This window comes from Cucurbita moschata, unplaced genomic scaffold, assembly GCF_002738365.1.
Source record: "Cucurbita moschata cultivar Rifu unplaced genomic scaffold, Cmos_1.0 Cmo_Scf00012, whole genome shotgun sequence".
Lineage (NCBI taxonomy): Eukaryota > Viridiplantae > Streptophyta > Magnoliopsida > Cucurbitales > Cucurbitaceae > Cucurbita > Cucurbita moschata.
In genome coordinates, this window is record NW_019268528.1 from 123084 (window position 1) to 142643 (window position 19560).

The 19560-nt window shown below is 36.2% G+C and overlaps 4 protein-coding genes across 7 annotated transcripts in view; 3 read left to right on the forward strand and 1 right to left on the reverse strand.

Annotated features, from left to right (window-relative positions):
- Positions 1 to 1547: 1547 nt before the first annotated feature.
- Positions 1548 to 3778, forward strand: LOC111450684 (pre-mRNA cleavage factor Im 25 kDa subunit 1-like). Its single transcript, XM_023090923.1, has 7 exons — positions 1548 to 1873; positions 1971 to 2016; positions 2304 to 2397; positions 2493 to 2566; positions 2639 to 2722; positions 2795 to 2905; positions 3491 to 3778. The coding sequence occupies exons 1-7, from the start codon at positions 1704 to 1706 to the stop codon at positions 3560 to 3562; spliced, it is 651 nt and encodes a 216-aa protein (XP_022946691.1). The 5' UTR covers positions 1548 to 1703; the 3' UTR covers positions 3563 to 3778.
- Positions 3779 to 4206: 428 nt separating this feature from the next.
- LOC111450728 (U-box domain-containing protein 34-like) lies at positions 4207 to 9035 on the reverse strand. The gene is made up of 9 exons (XM_023090986.1): positions 8784 to 9035; positions 8575 to 8696; positions 8374 to 8501; positions 6933 to 7054; positions 6678 to 6859; positions 6465 to 6566; positions 5392 to 5820; positions 4575 to 5315; positions 4207 to 4483 (listed from the first exon to the last, which is right to left on the reverse strand). Exons 1-9 carry the CDS (start codon positions 8941 to 8943, stop codon positions 4289 to 4291), a joined length of 2181 nt encoding a protein of 726 aa, XP_022946754.1. The 5' UTR covers positions 8944 to 9035; the 3' UTR covers positions 4207 to 4288.
- Positions 9036 to 9836: 801 nt separating this feature from the next.
- On the forward strand, positions 9837 to 15476 carry LOC111450793 (lycopene epsilon cyclase, chloroplastic-like). Its single transcript, XM_023091092.1, has 11 exons — positions 9837 to 10341; positions 11063 to 11234; positions 11655 to 11790; positions 11865 to 11975; positions 12082 to 12184; positions 12626 to 12769; positions 12856 to 12963; positions 13685 to 13781; positions 13863 to 13991; positions 14096 to 14228; positions 15127 to 15476. Exons 1-11 carry the CDS (start codon positions 10042 to 10044, stop codon positions 15293 to 15295), a joined length of 1602 nt encoding a protein of 533 aa, XP_022946860.1. The 5' UTR covers positions 9837 to 10041; the 3' UTR covers positions 15296 to 15476.
- A 1626-nt stretch (positions 15477 to 17102) lies between these two features.
- Positions 17103 to 19560, forward strand: part of LOC111450373 (diacylglycerol O-acyltransferase 1A) — a 6960-nt gene continuing 4502 nt past the window's right edge. For 3 of the 4 annotated variants that reach the window (XM_023090455.1, XM_023090456.1, XM_023090453.1), the window contains exons 1-7: positions 17103 to 17263; positions 17396 to 17845; positions 18211 to 18291; positions 18467 to 18540; positions 18646 to 18721; positions 18862 to 18929; positions 19371 to 19494. In XM_023090455.1, the coding sequence (XP_022946223.1) occupies positions 17441 to 17845; positions 18211 to 18291; positions 18467 to 18540; positions 18646 to 18721; positions 18862 to 18929; positions 19371 to 19494 (828 nt within the window). In that variant the 5' untranslated portion in view covers positions 17103 to 17263; positions 17396 to 17440. Of the gene's footprint in view, positions 17264 to 17369; positions 17846 to 18210; positions 18292 to 18466; positions 18541 to 18645; positions 18722 to 18861; positions 18930 to 19370; positions 19495 to 19560 lie in introns of all 4 variants that reach the window. The other variant, XM_023090454.1, reaches the window with a different exon arrangement.

Below are 19560 nucleotides of genomic sequence, written 5' to 3' on the forward strand. Positions count from 1 at the left end.
TCTACAGCCATCACATGTAAACATTAAATTATGTATTTTTATAATAATGATCAACTTTACTTAAAATGGTCACATAAATTTACCGATTTAAATATAATTTAATAAAAAAAATATTAATAAATATGGATAATATGGATAATATAATTTCCCACGCAATTGACTTCTTAAAATAATAATAAGTAAATCTATATATTTTATTGTAATTATAATAAAACTATAAATGTTCGATTAAAAGTCAAAACTATCTAAAATGGCAACCCTAAATAATAGGTTTATATATTTAAATTGGCAGCCGTCCGTTGGCTGCTAGATTTTTCAGAAATGTGTATTTTTTTATTTATTTTTACTTTTACAGAAATATTGGTCGGGCGGCTATATGGCCTTGTTTTGTTGAATTTTCTTTTTACAAATGTATATAAAATAAAATAATAAAATAACAATGAATTAAATTGAAACAGTGACGTATTTCGATATATATTGTCGGCAGTTTTTTTTGCTAACCTGTCATCTATTTATTAGTTATTATTATGCAAAAAAAAAAAAAAAAAAGTGTTATTTTCTTCACATGCTTTATCATTGATTATTTCTATTTTTTTTATCTTAAAATATTTATAAAAAACAAAGATAATATTGTAATTATTGAAAAATAAATTTCTTTTATATAGTGTAACATATTATTTACTTTATTTTTAAAATAATAGTATTTCGTTGAATCTTGAGGTAGGTGACACGTGGAGACAAAGAAAATATTAGAAGCGAGATTAAAGGATTGGGTTAGTTGGTCTCTTTATCCTTTTACAAAAGTTAAAGAAATGGCGGTGTTAAAATTTAGATTAAGCATTAAAATATTAATTACCAAATATATATATATATATATTAGTTTCTTCTCTAATAAATAATTGGGAATGAGATTGAAATATGTATTTAATTTACTAAATTTAAAATTAACTAGATGTAATAAATTCTTAAGTTTTTAATTTTTTTGGATAAATAAATTATTCACCTATTTAATATTATTAAAATTCAGACTTTATTCAATAATTTCATGTCTAATATATTAATTAGTAAATACAAATTTCAAATATATCAAACATATTTAACACAAAAAGTTCCAAAGATTCATCAATTATTTTTTAAAATAAATAGATATTCTAGAAACAAATTAAAAGTTTAAAGAGTTATTAGATATTTTTTAAATTTTATAAACCTTTTAAACTAAATTTATAATATAACTGGTTTTTTTTTATAAATTATGCTATAATATTAAAATTTAAATTTTTAAGAAATTATAAATATTTTATTTCATTTTTGTGTATAAAATATTATTATTATATATATTTTTTTAAATAGCTATATTTTAAATTATTGGTTTAGAATTTTTTTTAGGGCAGCAAAATTATATTAAAGAATTCACTAAGATGGAAAAATAGAAACAGTTGGCGGGAATGAAGAGGTTGAAGCCCTTTCGAATCTCAGCCACGTGGATATCTCTGTTTCGCACCGGTCGTCATGTCTCGGTCTTTTTTAAGGCTTAAATACGGAGCGAGTGACGCACTCCACTTTTCGCCTCGTGTCCACTCTCTGCAACCACACGCCATCTTCAAACATCCAGACCTATATTCTCTACTCCCACTCACTTTCCTCCTCTCTCTCCTCTCCATATTCGATTCTCTCTATCTCTCTCTGTTTTTCTGCAATCGGCCATGGGAGACGACGGACATGTAAATGCTATGGAGGACGATGAAGCTTCTGCCGCCGAGCAACGCGGAGACATCGACATTTACCCTCTCAGAAACTACTTCTTTGGATCCAAAGAGGCTCTGCTTTTCAAGAACGAGGCCTTGGCTGATCGCGTCCAGAGGATGAATTCCAAGTATCTATTCTCCCTTTAATCTCTTCACTACACTGCCTGTTTTCTGTTTACGTCCTTCAATTTGTCTAATCTGTTTTCTCGCCTGATTCTTTTGCAGCTATGCCGCTTACGGATTGAGAACTTATGTCGGAGCAGTTTTGCTGGTTCGTTCCTTCTTCATTCACAATGCTTGTATTTTTGTTGCTTTAATTCACTTCTATTTCACCAATCTTTTGGTTCTTGCTTATCGATTTCTTTAAGCATCTAGAATTTCTTACTGGCTCTGTTGATCTCATTACTTTATTCCATTTTGGGAGAAATCTTCTCATTGAATCTGAATTCAGGAAGCTTTTCTGCTATAAAATTTATTAATGAACATTTCATCTTGCGATCAGAAACAGTGCTTAGTTGCTGAATTAGTTTTGAACCCGCTCGTTGTTTCTCATATTAGGTTGAACTATTTAAACATCCTCATTTGTTGCTATTGCGATTACGAAATTCAATTTTCAAGCTTCCTGGTGGTCGCCTAAGGCCTAATGAATCAGGTAACTGTGTGCTGTGAATCTATTCTGCAGCTGTGTTTGTGTAACATAGTTAAGCTGATGAATATTTGATCATGGTGGATGATCTCAATTTACAGATCTTGATGGTCTGAGACGAAAGCTGTCAAGCAAGCTATCTGCCATTGGAGCCTCTGATGCATCTGATTGGGAGGTACTGCAGTTTCCAAATCTGTTCATTTGATTTGAATGATTGAATTTGAAGTGCTCTTCTTTTAACGTTTAGATCGGCGAGTGCCTTGGGATGTGGTGGAGGCCTGACTTTGAAACCTTTGATCCACACTTGTCCAGTAATGTAAAAGGCGCCAAGGTAGTCATTGGGACACAGGCTACTTCCTTTAAGCCATGGCTTTTCCTGTAACTCACTCACTACCTGATGCAGGAGTGCACTAAACTCTTCCTGGTCAAGCTGCCGGAGAATCGAGAATTCTTCGTGCCAAAGAACCTCAAGTTGATAGCAGTTCCTTTATGCCAGATTCAAAAAAGCCATGAGGTATCCTTATCAACACACTTTATGGAAGTCCAATTTATCACGTTTGCAAATCTTAGTTTTTCCTTGAAAGATTGAAAGAAAAAGGAAAGACGGTTCAATTTTGTTGGGGAAATTCTTGAAATAAATCTCTATTGGGTTCATAGGGCATTAGGTCGGATTAGGATTTTTTAAAATGGAATAGTAAACTTTTTCAACTTAATCCATCTTTATTAGATATTGATCCTAACCCAACTAACTTGGTTTAGGTGGTTCTAGTTTAGATCATTTATTCTTTTTTTTTTTTTACTTAATTCTTAGAACATTGATTTTGAATTTAGATTTACAACTTAATTTCAATATATTTTTTGAATGAAAAATGAGAATGATGTGAAAATAGTTATGAAACTAAATAAAATTAAAATAAATATAGGTATATAATTGTATCATAAGTAAATTTTTAATGAACTTATTACCGGATCTAAATTGTATGAGTTGGGTTGAATTATTCGGTTTATTTGGGTCATTGATTTTTTTTTAAGCACTCTTAATTGTTGAATTATAGTAAGGTGCACTAGTCAACTACGTGTCAATTCTTTGATCTTGTAGACGTACGGGCCAGTCATATCGAGCATTCCACAGCTGCTTTCTAAGTTCTCCTTCAACATCATTGGAACCTAAGAATATTTATGAGTGCATTATAGAGGCGTGAGGTAAGTTTGTATGAATGTTTGAGAGATCCTTTTTAAAACATGCACATAGACGATGGTGATGGTTTTGTTAAGCATAAAGATAACAGTCATATAGTTCCCACATTGTTACTTCACAACTTGAGTTCTAAGGAATGCTAAAACTAGACGATTGCTTAAATTGCCAATTCTTGACTTTCTTATGCTTTGTTAAATGTGGCAAATATTTATGTGATCCTTATCCCATGAAAATACTTGTCGGCTTGTTAGGTTATATCAGTTTTAATTAGTAATATAACACTTTTACCATTCTTTTAATTTTTGTTAATTTGTAATAAACTTCTTAATTTTAACATTTAGCGATAATTTATTAGAACGTTAAAGTTGTTATACTCCTTAAAGTTTAGGGTTAAAAGAATGTGTGCAATTTAACAAAGATTTGAACTCTTGACTTCTTAGTTAATAATGCATGTTTTAACGGGGTCATGTTTAAACTATGAACAAGTTATATATCATATATATTTAGTCTGTTCTAAACTACTTAAATTGTTTTTTATTTTATTTAAATAAGAAATTAAATACAAGCTAACTAAACAAGCTACCCGGATTAATTGGGAGAATTTTTGAAGAACATTCATTCAATCCTAAACATTCATTCATTAATTCATGAGATTTTACCGTAACTATACACATCTGGAAGTAAACCGAAGTTTCAAATTTAGGAAGAGGAAAATGTCAGTCTTGACCTCCACTCTTGTATGGCAGAACGCAGAGTATAGTTAGGAATAAACATAGAATGCTGGAGCTTAAGCTTCGTCACAGGTGATACGTCGTATTTCTCGAGCCACGCTTTAATGGCTTCGTACTCGTAAGTAAAACCGTCGGCTGCTATATAAGGATCCTCCATTACTTCCTGTGTCAAACAAATACAACAGAGAAGAATATGAAGTTCACGCTTAAGCTGCTTATGAAGAACTGATGGTGTCTGTGTGTCTTAAACTCACCTGGAGGATTGGGCAGAAGTAGTGGCTTGGGGGATTGGCAGCACCTTTCTGAAACGTATCTGCAAAATCAACAAGCCTTTTAAGGACTGGAAGAACTTCGGTTTCAAGATCTGGCCTATCCCTGCATCTAAGCTTCAAGCACTTCAGTGCCAGTCCAGCTAGCTCCTCAGCTTCAGCTACAGGCCAGTCAGTAATCGACTTATCTAGAATATCTGCAAGCGAGGCGCTTGCGATGGAGTTCTCGACAGCCAGAAGAAGACCGTGTGGCTGCCGCCCGGTCAACAACTGCAGAATTGTTACTCCGAGCGCATACGTATCCGAATTCGGTCGGAGTGTGCCAGTTCTCTGATATTCAGGATCCATGTAATGCAGAGTCCCAGCAAGAATGGTGTTTCGATACTCCGTCACATTGTCAGGCACGATATCGCCGATGATCTTAGCCATTCCAACGTCTGAGATTTTGCTTACAAAGTTTCTATCAAGTAAGATATTACCCGGTTTGAGATCTCTGTGAATAATAGGCTCTGGCTTTGAATTGTGTAAGAGTGCAAGCCCAGACGCTACTTGAAACACTATTCTAAATCTAATAGACCACGGGAGGGGAGGTTTTCCATTTCGGAGCAAGATATGATCATCTAAGCTTCCATTTTCCATGTATTCGTAAATCAAGCAACCTCGCTCGGGGCAAGCTCCGAGCAGTAAAACCACGTGTGGATGACGTATCTGGCTCAGAATTTCAACCTGCAGAGATAATTTCAGCTGATACAATGGGGATCATCAATTGGATAAAAACCATGAAGAGTTAGAAAAATGATACCTCTTTCAGAAACTCGTCCTTGTTCTCGAATATGTCGTGTCGAAAGACCTTAATGGCTACCGGGGTATGATCGAGACTGCATACGTAGACTTTCCCATATCCGCCCTCACCGATCACGTTAACTTCATCGAAGAAATTCGTCGCAGCTTCTATTTCGGCTGTAGTATACCTTCTGTACCTCCTATCATTAGTCAGAAGAGTATCAACAATTTTCTTCTTCTCCAAGGACTCCTTTAAGGCATTAAGCTCAGCCAGCTGCCTCTCATAAGCTTCTTTAGCTAGTGAGTCCTTTGCCTCCTCAAGCTCCTTAATGGCTTCCAAGTGCTTTGCTTTCTCTTCAGCAGCCACTTTCCTCAAAGCTTGTTCCCTTTCCAAAGCAGCGTTCACTTTTCTTGATTCTTCAAGGCATTCGGATGTAAGTGACTGAACCTGCAAAACCAAGCACAAATAGGCATTTACATTATTTCTTTCAATTTCTGTGAAGACAACAGGAGGTGGAAGGGCGTTTCGGGAGCTTTGTTCCCGAGTGATTCTAAGCCTTAGTCAAAGAATTTAACGCCCCCGAATGATTCTAGGTGTTAGTCAAAGAATTTAAAGCCCCCAAGTGATTCTAGGCCTTAGTCAGAGAATTTAAAGTCTCCGAGTGATTCTAAGCCTCAGTCAAAGAATTTAAAGCCCCTGAATGATTCTAGGCCTTAATACGAGAATTGAAAGCCCCCGAATGATTCTAGGCGTTAGTCAAAAAATTTAAACCCCCGGATGATTGTAGGCCTTAGTCAAAGAATTTAAAGCCCCGAATGATTCTAGGCCTTAGTCAGAGAATTTAAAACTCCTGAATAATTCTAGGTCTTAGTCGGAGAATTTAAAGCCCTGGAATGATTCTAGGCCTTGGTCAGATAATTTAAAGCTCCCACGTGATTCTAGGCCTTAGTCAGAAAATTTAAAGTCCCCGAGTGATTCTAGGCCTTAGTCACTACAAAACAATGTATCCACGGGAAAAAGCTCGAGTAAAACAGTACTGAGCATGCCTTGACGACGTTATACCAAAACCAATATAATGATCAAGCTCTCACCTTCTTCTGAGCATGAACAAGTTCTTCACAAGCTTGTTTGTACAAGGAAACAGTACTCTCCAATTCTAGCTGCAGCGATTCAACTTCAGCCTGCATATCTTCCTACAATTCAGGAGCTTTTATTTAAGAACTCACGAAGCATCACCTCAAATGATGACGAAATTCGATCGAGATAGCAACAAAGCTCAAAACACAAAAACAAAAAACAAAAACCTCCTCAGTTAGAGTACTCAAAGAGTTCAATTGCTCGGTAGAATTAACTTCGAGGCTATCGCCCCTTCGATGAACATTCGACATGGAAGAAGAAGACAGCGTTCCAAATGATTTTTCGCTAACTGTACTCGAACCCCTATAGTAATCGGTATCACCGAGCATCCACTGCCTCGAGTCGGTTTCTACGAAGAACAATTACAAACATCATCTAGTGTTAAAACTACTGACAAGAGAACAGTGTTTTCAGCTAATTACCACTAGATGGAGCAGTAGTAGCCGTTCGTGTGATGACTCTTCTCCTATATATAACATAGACATCAAAACACCTAGAAGCAGCTCTCATAATAGCAGAGGGTACTGAATCCCCTTTCAGCCTCCTACCAATAATTATACCAAAAGTTAGCATCAAAATGAAATCAGTATGGAACCATCTTTGAAAACGACACATTCCGAGTCATGTAATGTAATAGCCCAAGCACACCGCTAGTAGATATTGTCCGCTTTAACCCATTACGTATCGTCGTCAGCCTCACAGTTTTAGAACACGTCTGTTAGGGAGAGGTTTCCACACCCTCGCAAGGATTGCTTTGTTCCCCTCTCCAATCAACATGGGATCTCACAATCCACCCCCTTGGGGGTCCAGCATCCTCGCTAGCACACCGCCTGGTGTCTGGATCTAATACCATTTGTAACAGGCCAAGCACACTGCTAGTAGATATTGTCCGCTTTAACCCGTTACATATCGCCGTCAGTCTCACGATTTTAAAACGCGTTTGTTAGGGAGAGGTTTCTACACTCTTATAAGGAATGCTTCGTTCCCTTCTCCAACAAATGTAGGATCTCACAATCCACCCCCTTGGGAGCCTAGCATCCTAGCTGACACACCGCCCGGTGTCTTACTCTGATATCATTTGTAACAGTACAAGCATACCGCTAGCAAATATTGTCTGCTTTAACCCATTAAGTATCGTTGTCACCCTCACAGTTTTAAAACGTATCTGTTAGGGAGAGGTTTCGACACCCTTATAAAGAATGCTTCGTTCTCCTCTCCAACCAACGTGGGATCTCTCAATCCACCCCCTTAGGGGCCCAGCATCCTCACTGGCACACTGCCCAGTGTCTGGCTCTAATACTATTTGTAACAGCCCGAGCACACTGCTTGCAGACATTGTCCGCTTTAACTCATTATGTATCGCCGTCAGCCGCACAGTTTTGAAACATATCTGTTAGGGAGAGGTTTCCACACCCTTATAAGGAATGTTTCGTTCTCCTCTCCAACAAACGTGGGATCTCACAATCCACCCCCTTAGGAGCCCAACATCCTCGCTAGCACACCGCCCAGTATCTGGCTCTAATAACATTTGTAACAGCCCAAGCACACTGTTAGCAGATATTGTCCACTTTAACCCATGACGTATCGTCGTCAACCTCATGGTTTGTAAAACACATATATTAGGGAGAGGTTTCCACACCCTTATAAAAAATGCTTCGTTCCCCTCTCCAACCAACCTGAGATCTCACATGTAAGTTATTATCTTACGAATCAAATAAAGTGAAAAGAGTTCAAAACATCATATAAACTTCCATGTCTATGCATATTTCTACGAATGAATTTGAATTTATACTCCAAGATCTTCGGAAGAACAGTAAAAATGACACAGATATCAGCACAAAATACGTTCATATAGCCAAATACCTCGCTATGCAAGTCCTAAAACAAGAACCCAGAACCAAGTGTTTAATCCCAGATTCAGTTGCATATCTCATAAGTGCAGTGGCAGGATTATCATCCTCCAGAATCAAAGTTTCAACCAGTAGAAGAAACTGCAAAACAAATACCCATTTCAATTCACCATGAATTTAGGGCTAAATTTTTTTAAAAACCGGTTGAAATCACCTTCTCTCTTCTACACATCTTCTTGAAAGGAACAAAAATTTGTTCATACTTCTGTTTCACATCATGAACATAAAGCGCTACTACATCAGCGTCAAGCTCCGAGACCGCCACAAGATCCCCCACTGTAAAACAAACACCACAAACTCAAGCATCAAGAAATTGAGGGATCGGCTTACGCTGTTTGAGACAGGAAATTTTTAGGCACTTACTTGGGGTGGGGATGGAGGTGATTTTGGGCATAACATGAACCAATATGAACCGATCGGCGGTCGGCAACAGATTCTCCACAGCCCATCTGACGGCGCGGCGGCTTCCGCCACCGCCTTTGCCGCCGCGAACGCCGTTAATGGCAACCGCCACTGATGTCATTGCCTTGGAAACACCACCATTTGGTTCTATTTTTCCTTCTTTTTGAGTTTACTTTTCATTTTCAATTCTGTAATTCAATTGGGTCGCCGTCGTTCTTGGCATGCGATGACTTGATCATTGACTTTGGGGTTTGGATGATAATTTTGTTCTTGCCAGATTCCGAATTTACCCTTTAGTCTTATTTATTTATTATTAATTTTGATTATTACAAATAAAAATAATTAACACCACAAATTATTTTGTTATTATTATTTGAAATGTGGTAATTGTTTTTATTGTAATTATTATTATCAATTATGGTAGTGTGGGTATTGCCGTAGTTAGTAGCTACCATAATTTTTATTAATTATAATAGAGCATTAAACATAAATAAATACAGCATCAATTACGTAAGAATTAGGGTAAATATCAATTTATGTCTCTTAAATTTTATCGGTTTTATTAATTAAAATTCAAAATCAATAATTTTTTTTTTATAAAATGATTAAAATCCCAGAAAAATAATTGCAATTCTTTCTAAATAAATAATAGAGAAAGATAAATAAATAGCTGAAAAAGATACAATTCAATAAAGGTTAAATTTGGTATTTCATTAAATCTAACGGTGTTTGTATTTGAGTTGTAGCCTGTAGGCGGTCGCATTCCTTTCCTTCCCGCCAGTCGAGAGTGGCAAAAGCCAAAAGGCTGCCCTGCCCGGCTGCCCTGCCCGGCTGCCCTGCCCGGCTGCCCCAGTGGGTTTATTATTTTAATTAATCGTGCCTCAGCAAAACGAATCGTTTTACATGGATAAGGTACGTTCTTGGAGGGACTTTGAACCAATAATGTGCCACCACGTGTCATTGGCGGATGGCCGTTTGCAAGTCAGCGAATAAAACACCACCATTTAATTTCCCTCCCTATCCCACGAGTTACAACATTGGAGGTTGAGCGAAGTAGACAAGAGTTCGAGAACGAGCGAGGCAACGGAAATCGCAATCTCATTCTCTTCAATCCCGTTCCTGTTTTGCCTTTGATTCTTCTCTCTTCTCAACCAATTGGAGCTCTATTAATGGCGTAGATGCTTGCTTCTTCAAGAAAACTCGATAAGAAAACTCAACAATGAAGTGTATGGGACTCGCTGCTCGGAATTTTGCAGCAATGGCAGCTTCTAATAGCCCTAGCTTAGCTTCAACGGGAACAAGAAGATTCCGGTTGTTTTGTAGAAAAGAAAGCCGTCAGTTCAGTTTGCGTCGGCGTTCGATGCTTGTTATGGCCGGTGCCGGAAGTGAGAGTTGCACTGCAGTCAGAGAAGGATTTGCAGACGATGAAGATTACATTAAGGGCGGTGGCTCTGAGCTTCTGTTTGTTCAAATGCAACAGAACAAGACGATGGAGATGCAGTCCAAGCTCGCAGACGTGGTTCGGCTATCTCTACCCATTCTTCTTACTTTTTCATCGCTGACTTTTTTACTATTTTCGTCACCATAGCGTTGATGTAGATATTAACTTCGTAGTTTGTCAAAAAAATTAATTAAATGCTCTAATTCCTCTGAACTTTTTTTATACTTGTAATTGGGATTGGTGCCACTATAATTTAATATGCTTGCGCTCTTAAAAGTCTATACTCCCTGCAATCTTGCATAAATTAATTGACTAAATCCACCCTGATTTCAAAGCTTAAGCATATGGGAGTTTGAAGGACTTAATATTATATCTTTTGGCCTCTATGGCTCGATTAAATTATGTAATTATATCTGAGGCGGTAGGTTCAATGGAATTAATGTCTCTATGGCACATGGTAATACGCCTTGATACTCTCCGTTTTCCTGCATTGGGCTACTACTCGTGACTAATGTTTAAGTTTCTTTTTCCTACGCTTTATTTTTCTTTATTCTATTGTATAAATTTGAGGATTGAATTGATATTGTTGGATTTGAAGCTTATTGTCAATTATAAATGAATTTCTGGATTTCTGGAAGCACATTACATGTTCCTCCATTTACTTCAAATAGACATTTATTTTTTATGAAAAAAATGGTTCAATTGTATCTTCGTATGATCGTGATTCCGGTAATGAGTATCATTCTAACAGGCGTTTCAATTTTGAGTATGTGTTAAACCCCTTTTATTATTGTTTCAGCTACCGCCAATATCAATTGGAAACGACGTATTGGACTTGGTGGTTATTGGTTGTGGTCCTGCTGGTCTTGCTCTGGCTGCGGAATCGGCTGCTTTGGGATTAAAAGTTGGACTCATTGGTCCAGATCTACCTTTTACAAATAACTATGGCGTGTGGGAAGATGAATTCAATGGTATGTTGATGCATCCTACCCAATGTTTCAGCAACATTTCAGACTGCCCTCGTCTTAGTTCAGTTTTAAACTATACTCATAATAACTAAGAAGAAATTATATCCAAAATTCATCCCATCATGCTATAGAATATATTTCTCCTTTTTGTTCTTAAATAGATCATTAAATCCATCCTAAAAGTTTCTAAGTTATTATACTCTTCTAATATATTATTAAATCAAGCTGAAAAACTTATGTTGATAGGTTAAGCTTAAAAACTTCAGTTCATAAGTTAAAGTAGATTTTGAATAGTCATATTTAAAACTAATATCCTGAGAAGGAAATGACACAGTATACTACTGTTTCTTAACGTATTAAGGTTATGCCGTCTGTTGAGTCCAACCTCCACTTTCGTCTAAACTCTATTTTTCAACCTTACAGATCTTGGGCTTGAAGGGTGTATAGAACATGTATGGCCGGATACAGTCATATATCTTGATGACAAGGATCCTGTTCTTATTGGCCGTGCATATGGACGTGTTAGCAGGCATTTGCTCCACGAGGAGCTGCTTAAAAAGTATGATAAAGTGATTTTTTGTACAACGACTAATTTATACATTTGAATTTTATATAATGTATCAATTCATATAGGTGTACCAAGTCAGGTGTTTCATATCTCAACTCCAGAGTGGACAGCATTGTTGAAACTACCACTGGCCATAGCCTTGTAGCCTGTGAACATGATATTTTTGTCCCGTGCAGGTAAAATGGATTCTCTTATTTACACACTGTTAGCCTCAATGTGAAGTATTTTAGGTCGCTTATTAACTATTTGTTCTTTCTTCAAATATTTAAATTTGTTTTGTAGACTCGCAACAGTTGCATCAGGAGCAGCTTCAGGTAAATTGCTGCAGTATGAGGTTGGTGGGCCAAAGGTGTCTGTCCAAACAGCTTACGGTGTGGAGGTTGAGGTAGGAAGGAGAATTCCTCTGTTTTTTCTTCTTTCTTTTCTTCCTACAGACGACTTATATAAGATCTTAGAATGTTGTTGAAATGGATTACTATATGATAGTCACCACTGAGTTTGCAAATCATCATTGAAATACCGTATGGAAACTCTTGGATAGTTTGTTACTTCGAGACATCTTTAAGAATATATACAATATTAAATATATTATAACTTATTAGTTTAAACTTTTAAGTTTATTGGTAATTTAACTTTGTATCAAAGTAAGAATTTGTGAGTTTGAACTCTTGGAAATTGATATTAATATCAAGTTTACGAAACCTTCGTTTGTAATTCTCGATATTGCTCTCCAGAGTTATTTCCTTAACAAAATAATGTTCTGTTCTTACACGGAATTTTGTTCTGTGTTGATAACCATTCACGTCCATCTTTTTGACCATTTCAGGTGGAAAACAATCCTTACGATCCAAGTCTTATGGTTTTTATGGACTACAGGAACCACGCAAAACAAGACAATTCATCTTTAGAAGCACAATATCCTACATTTCTGTACGCCATGCCCATGTCTCCGACAAAAGTTTTCTTCGAGGTCTGTGCCATTGTTATTGGTTTATCTTCATACTTTATTTTTCTCATAATCATGTATGAATTCACTTGGAGATTTAAAATTTGCAGGAAACTTGCTTAGCTTCAAAAGAAGCTATGCCATTTGATCTCTTAAAGAAAAAACTTATGTCAAGATTAAAGACTATGGGGATCCGAATTGTGAAAACATATGAGGAGGTACTCTTTGCGAATGATGTTTATTGCCTTTATAGCGAGTTACTCCTTACCATGTTACCATTTGTTCAATACGTCCTTACATCTCTTTCAGAAGAGTACATGAGATGGTTGTTCGTGTGTATGTCTGTTTTTCCCCCGCTTTCTTTCTTCCATTTAGTAATCAGTCGACTAGGAGGTATTGCTATGTGAAGTAGATACGAAACGAACACCTTTCCAAATAAGATAGAAGATGCAGAGGAAATTGAGGTTTCATTCTCAACCTTCCTTATCAGTACTTTCTTATCTGAAAGCTGTGGATTTCACCCTTTTCTTGTGGCTTTGTGTATTTTATTCTTATTGGTGCATGTTCACATATCATTAACATGAACGATGCTTTTGCATTACTTGAGGTCATTTGTCGGACATCGAATTGGTGTAGTGTAGTTATACTCTTTATTTGTTCTGCTTTTTAGTGGACCAACTAGGACTTGGTAAATTTCCACACCTATTGATGGATGGGGTAAAGATCATTACTTTGTGACGTAATCAGTTGTTTACAAATCTGATTTCCTCAGAATTATGCATGGCATGAAACTTTCCTCTTTCATTAAATTCCAATATTTTGTTGCTTATCATATATGCTATCAGTTCTCTTGCATTTCAAATCATTGTACACCTGGTTATTCTTGACAGTTCTTATTAAACCAGTAAAAGAGTGAAAAGGACATAATCTTCCATGTAGGAATGGTCTTATATTCCAGTTGGTGGTTCCTTGCCAAACACAGAGCAGAAAAACCTTGCATTTGGTGCAGCTGCCAGCATGGTGCATCCAGCCACAGGTATTCAAAAAGCGAGCTGAACATCTATGTTGTTGAATTATCAATCTAAGAAGTCTTATACACTTCGTTCTCATCAAGCAGGTTATTCAGTTGTTAGATCTCTGTCTGAAGCTCCAAAATATGCTTCTGTTATTGCAAAAGTTTTGAAGCAAGGACAGCTAAAGGATGGTCTTGCTAGCGGAAGAAGCTATGGGAATATCTCAATGCAGGGTGAGCCAGTTTTTGTGTTTAGAGCTTTTTCAAGGAGACTATTTTCCTCTGTCTACTATCTTGCAAGTATTTTTCAATGTTTATTGATTTATCTGTTATTCCAGCTTGGAACACGCTTTGGCCACAAGAAAGGAAGCGCCAGAGAGCATTTTTTCTGTTTGGGCTTGCACTGATTGTTCAACTGGACATTGAGGGCATTCGTACATTTTTCCGGACTTTCTTCCAATTGCCAGATTGGTACGATCAATTTCCTCTTATTTGCTTATGTAGTCTGAAATTTTGGTGCTTTGACAGTAATAGCCTGGTACTTTAGATTGTAGGATGCTATACATAAATAAATCAATGTAGAGCCAAATTAAGAAAGTATCTGTTACTCAACATGGAGGTTGCATGTACATTTGTATTCTTTTGTAGGCTTAACCTTATTCTAATTGAAAGCCAGAATGTTTTACCGGATTAATTACCTTTGTTAATCAATTATGTTTTAGACTAGCGGCTGACGTTGGGATGAAGAGTCTTCTATAAGTGCAATTATATTTCAATTTTACTAGGGCAATGAAGCTTCACAAGCTTCCCATTTATCTTCTACAACAGTATGATATTGCATACTCTATGTCAAGTCCATGTAGTTTTATTTTTAATCAAATCTAAAAGGCTATTCTAAGGTCTCACTCAAATAGAAAAGTTGCCTGATCCCCCTCACTTCTAACATGACATGAACCCTACCCACATTCCCAACAGAAGCCATAAGATACAAATTCTTTGAAGGCCTGTTATCATGTTCCGGAAACCTTAAACTCTTTAATAGCGTAGTTGTAGTAATTAAATTTACCATAATCTATCAGCTTAACCTTTTTGATTCATGGGTGATTTAACATGCCACAAGTTTCAACTTATTATAACCCATCAACTTAAACTTTTAGGTTCATTAGTGATTTAGTACTGATCATGAGGTGTTGTTTATTGGTTTATTATTATTTTATTTTAATTTGTGGGGTGGGGTGGGTTTGAATTCCTTAACATGTACTTGCCAGAGATTAGATAAATGGATGATTTGCTGGATTCTTAATGTTTGTAGCAAAAGAAGTGAACGTCAGCTTGTATGTGTATACTCATAATTGTTCTTAAGTTGCAGGATGTGGCAGGGATTTCTTGGGTCTACATTGTCTTCAGCAGACCTCGCACTTTTTGCGTTGTATATGTTCGTCATTGCTCCAAATGACCTAAGAATGTGCCTCGTGAAACATCTTGTTTCTGATCCCACTGGAGCAAACATGATACGAACATATCTCACAGTAGCTTGAATTGAATTTTCCCCTTCCAACATCTTCTTCCTGTTATGTAAGAACAATGTGTAGAATTACGCGAGCGGCCTGCCCTGAGAGGTATTTCTCCTCCCTTTTGTATGTTTGTTACTGGACATTGTTATTGTGTAGTGTACATATTCAGTAATCTCTTCCATCTCTGCTCTTAATTTCCATCTTATCCCAGTAATTATAGTATCTGCCCCCTTCCCCTTTCTTCAGGTATAGATTCAAATCTGATTAGGGGAAGAGCATGTATAAAACTATATATCTTACCCTACTAGACGGTATGAATGAATGGTCTCATTCCTTTCGTCTAGTTTATTTGCCAAGAACCAGATTTGAACCGACACGAGGATTTTCAGACCTCTACTCTACCAACTGAGCTGGTCAAAATATGCGGAATTTCTTACTTGTCACGGAGGATTAGATCCAGTTACCGGGAGTCTATGGTTAACCGATATTGCACACCATCATTTAGCTATTGCAATTCTATGCCTAACAGCAGGTCACATGTATAGGACCAACTAGGTCATTGGTTGTGGCATATTTTAGAGGCTTATAAAGGTCGAATTTTTAAAAGCACTAAAAAAAACCGCGAGAACTTAGTGTCGAAGGAAAATGTCAAATATGATATATATATATATTTAGACAGTGAATAGACTTCATCAATTGGTTATATTTTATTTATTGCTTATCACTTCTAATATTCAAAAAAAAAAAAAATTATACTTTCTTTTGGCAAACCTATAGTCTAAAACAAAATAATTTATTTTTAATTCCAACGTGTGAATAGAGAAGTTCAACCTTCCCTAAACAGAATTATTTAAAATAATCACAATATTTTATTAGAGTCATTTATTATATATGAATAATTTTGTAACATATAATTTAGGCACATAGGTTTATAGATAAACACAGAATAATTCGTTTTATTATTAAATAATGAGATAAATCAACTAAAATCTTATCACTTATATTTTACCATAACTAAGTATTGGTTAAGATATGTTACTAATTTTAAGAACTCACAAATTCAAATCATCATTAATATTCTTAAACCATAATAATAATAAAACTAAATATGTGGAATTTATTATTATTATTATTATTATTTTTAGTATAAAAGTGTGAAAGTTACCAACATAGGATAAAGGTATTATTTATTTGTAACTGTCATGGAATAGGTAGGCTCACATCAATTCAAATGGAAATTAGAGAGAAAAAAGAAATCCAACCGTATTAGAACAGATCAAATCAAACTTAGGCAAATGTATAAATATATAAGCTTTGCAATAAATAAGAGAGAGAAAGTTTAAGCTCATTAAATAAGTCACCTCAATTTTATTTATGGTTATTTTTTAAAATAATAATAATTTATGTCTAAACTCTTGTATATAATTTTTTTCATCCAGCTCGAATCAATTTAAGTTGATTTAGTAAGAGATCTTTGACCAATTTTTATTTAAAAAAAAAATCATATGTTAAGAATATAATATAAATTTATAAATATTAATTTGTTATAAGTCAAAAAAAGGATAATGATTATATGTTTGAGGGACAAAATTGAAGAAGGTAAGTAATAATATATTTTTTTTTTATGAAGTTATAAATGACATTATACTTTGCGTTATTTAATTGATGAGTATATTATATGATAAATATGTGAGGGTCAATTATATTTTGTAATAAATAAAATAATAGAAATAAACGGTTTGAAAATCACCCATCTTTACCAGAAATGAAAGAGAGTGAGACCACGTTGCGAATTTGTGAAGTCTGGCATCTGGAAGTTTTGGACATTTGTCTGTTCGATTTTAACCCGCCATTTGCATCTTAATTGCTCTCTTTGGAATGTGAAATTCTCTCTATTCTTCTCCTTCCTCCTATTTTCGAACTTCCTCGGGGATTCCTCTTCCCACGCCCTTCACATCTTCACCGCCTCCTAACGTCGACTTCACCGACTATGTAAGCTCTCTCGCTCTCTCTCTCTCTCTCTCTCCAACTCTTTCTCTGTCTATTGTTTATGCGCGCTTGATTCGTTTTGTAATCTCTGTTCGTCTCTTTCATCCAGCTCTCTGTTGTGCCTTATCTTTTCGGAATTTCTCGCTTATTTCGTCTATTCTTGCTCTGTTCGCTTCTTTGATGGCGATCGCCGACATGCTTGAGAGTACTACCCCCTCGGAAAGCTCTTTAAGCGACTTGGATGCCAGCCGTTTCCTCCGTAGGAGACCGGGTGCTACCACCGCTGGAGTGGAGTCCGAGACAAATTTGAGACCAAACGTTCGTGGAACGGATTCTTCGCCTCCAGATCATGCAGGTGCTAATGGTTTATCGGCTGCCAAGAGATGTGAGGAGGATATAGATCGAAATTACGCGGCTCAAAATCCGAATCTAACGGAAACGGCGAAGGATCCTGGTGACAAGGCCGAGAGTCGAGGCAACGCCAAGTTTGATGTTTCCTCTGTGATTTTTGCTTATCGGCCTTCTGCGCCGGCTCATAAGCGAGTAACGGAAAGTCCTCTAAGCTCTGATGCGATATTCCGACAGGTAGGTGCAAATTCTTGGTTTATTTTAGCTTCTATACAATTGAACTCACCATTGCATCGCATGTATATCCGTTCTTCCTCTTAGTCTATCATAAGTAGGTTTAAGCAGTATTGCTGGAATTATTTAACAGCTATCCAAAGTTGATTATCCGTTTCCAAGTGAAATCGTGCTTAGGCCGACTGCTGGTCGAAGGAATTTTTTCTGTAGTCGAATAATTTGTTCAAGTTATCATGAATTGTTATGAGTACACCATACTCTCAGGAACTGTGGTCAACATGCCGTGTTATTTCTGGCCTAAGTTCTTATATCAGATCTGATGGTTGATGAATATATAATGCTGACCATTTTATTACCTTAAATGGCAGAGCCACGCAGGTCTGTTCAACCTCTGTATAGTTGTGCTTGTTGCGGTAAACAGCAGGCTAATCATTGAGAATCTTATGAAGGTGTGCCTCCTCTTTACTCTGTTCTTGTAGCCTTGACTCACAACAATGTAGAGGAAGTGAAATTCGCTCGTTGTCATTCCTTACATTTTCTTCCGTTGTTTTTCATTTAGTCAATTCTGGAAGAGTTACATCTCTTAGGTTTAATGTAATTTCTCTTTTCCGTTACTTTCTGCAGTATGGCTTGTTAATTCAAACTGGTTTTTGGTTTAGTTCAAGATCCTTGCGAGACTGGCCACTTCTAATGTGTTGGTAAATTCTCTATTGTTTCTTTTGCTAGTAAACTAAGATACACAAGCTATTAGTGTATGTATTTCAAATTATTATCTGACGTTAGGCAATGCCTTCCTCTTGCAGCCTTTCTCTCCCTGTATTCCCCCTTTCAGCTTTTCTTGTTGAGAAGTTGGCTTTACAGAAATATATATCTGAGCCTGTACGTTTTCTTGGTTAACTCTATGGGAAATGCTCCTTTTCTTTTCTTTCCTTTACTTTTTTAGGATAATTGTTTCTTTGGATGGATTCTGACCTTATATTTGATAGTTAGATGCTTACTGGCTGAAATTGTAAATGCAGGTTATTGTTTTCCTACATATTATCATTACAACTGCTACAGTTCTGTATCCAGTACTTATGATTCTCAGGTCAGTTATGGTTTACTTGGCACATTTGGTAATTCACTAGGAGGATTATCCGCTGAATAAGAATGATGTTAAGATAATTTCTGATTATCATTTAGCTACACGTTCTAGCTTTCAACTATGCATGAAGATGGAAAAACCTGCTCCTGCTTTATATTAAAATTTCACTATCTATTATATAATTAGGAAGGGCGCGTTAGCATTAAATTTCGAAGGAGCCTTCGATGTTGGACACTATTATTTCTTAATCTCTAGAATTGTATTTGTATTCATAGTATTCCATTCAAGTCTCCTCTGCTTTCTAGATATTCTGGAGTACGTAATCTACTGTTTATATATGGGCATGATACTAGATTCTATGATCTTAACTGAAAGTACATGATAGAAATTTGAAGGCTAAGTCGCGAAGTGTACAATTTGATTTTATGACTTCAAAATGGGCAGGTTTGACTCTGCTGTTTTATCTGGTGTAACTTTGATGGCCTTTGCATCAATTACCTGGTTGAAATTGGTTTCATATGCCCATACAAATCATGACATGAGAAAAATTTCCAGATCAGTTAATCAGGTAACAATCTGATTTCCCTTCACACATAGGTCCTTGAACGAAGTTTTTTTTTTTTTTTTTTTTTTT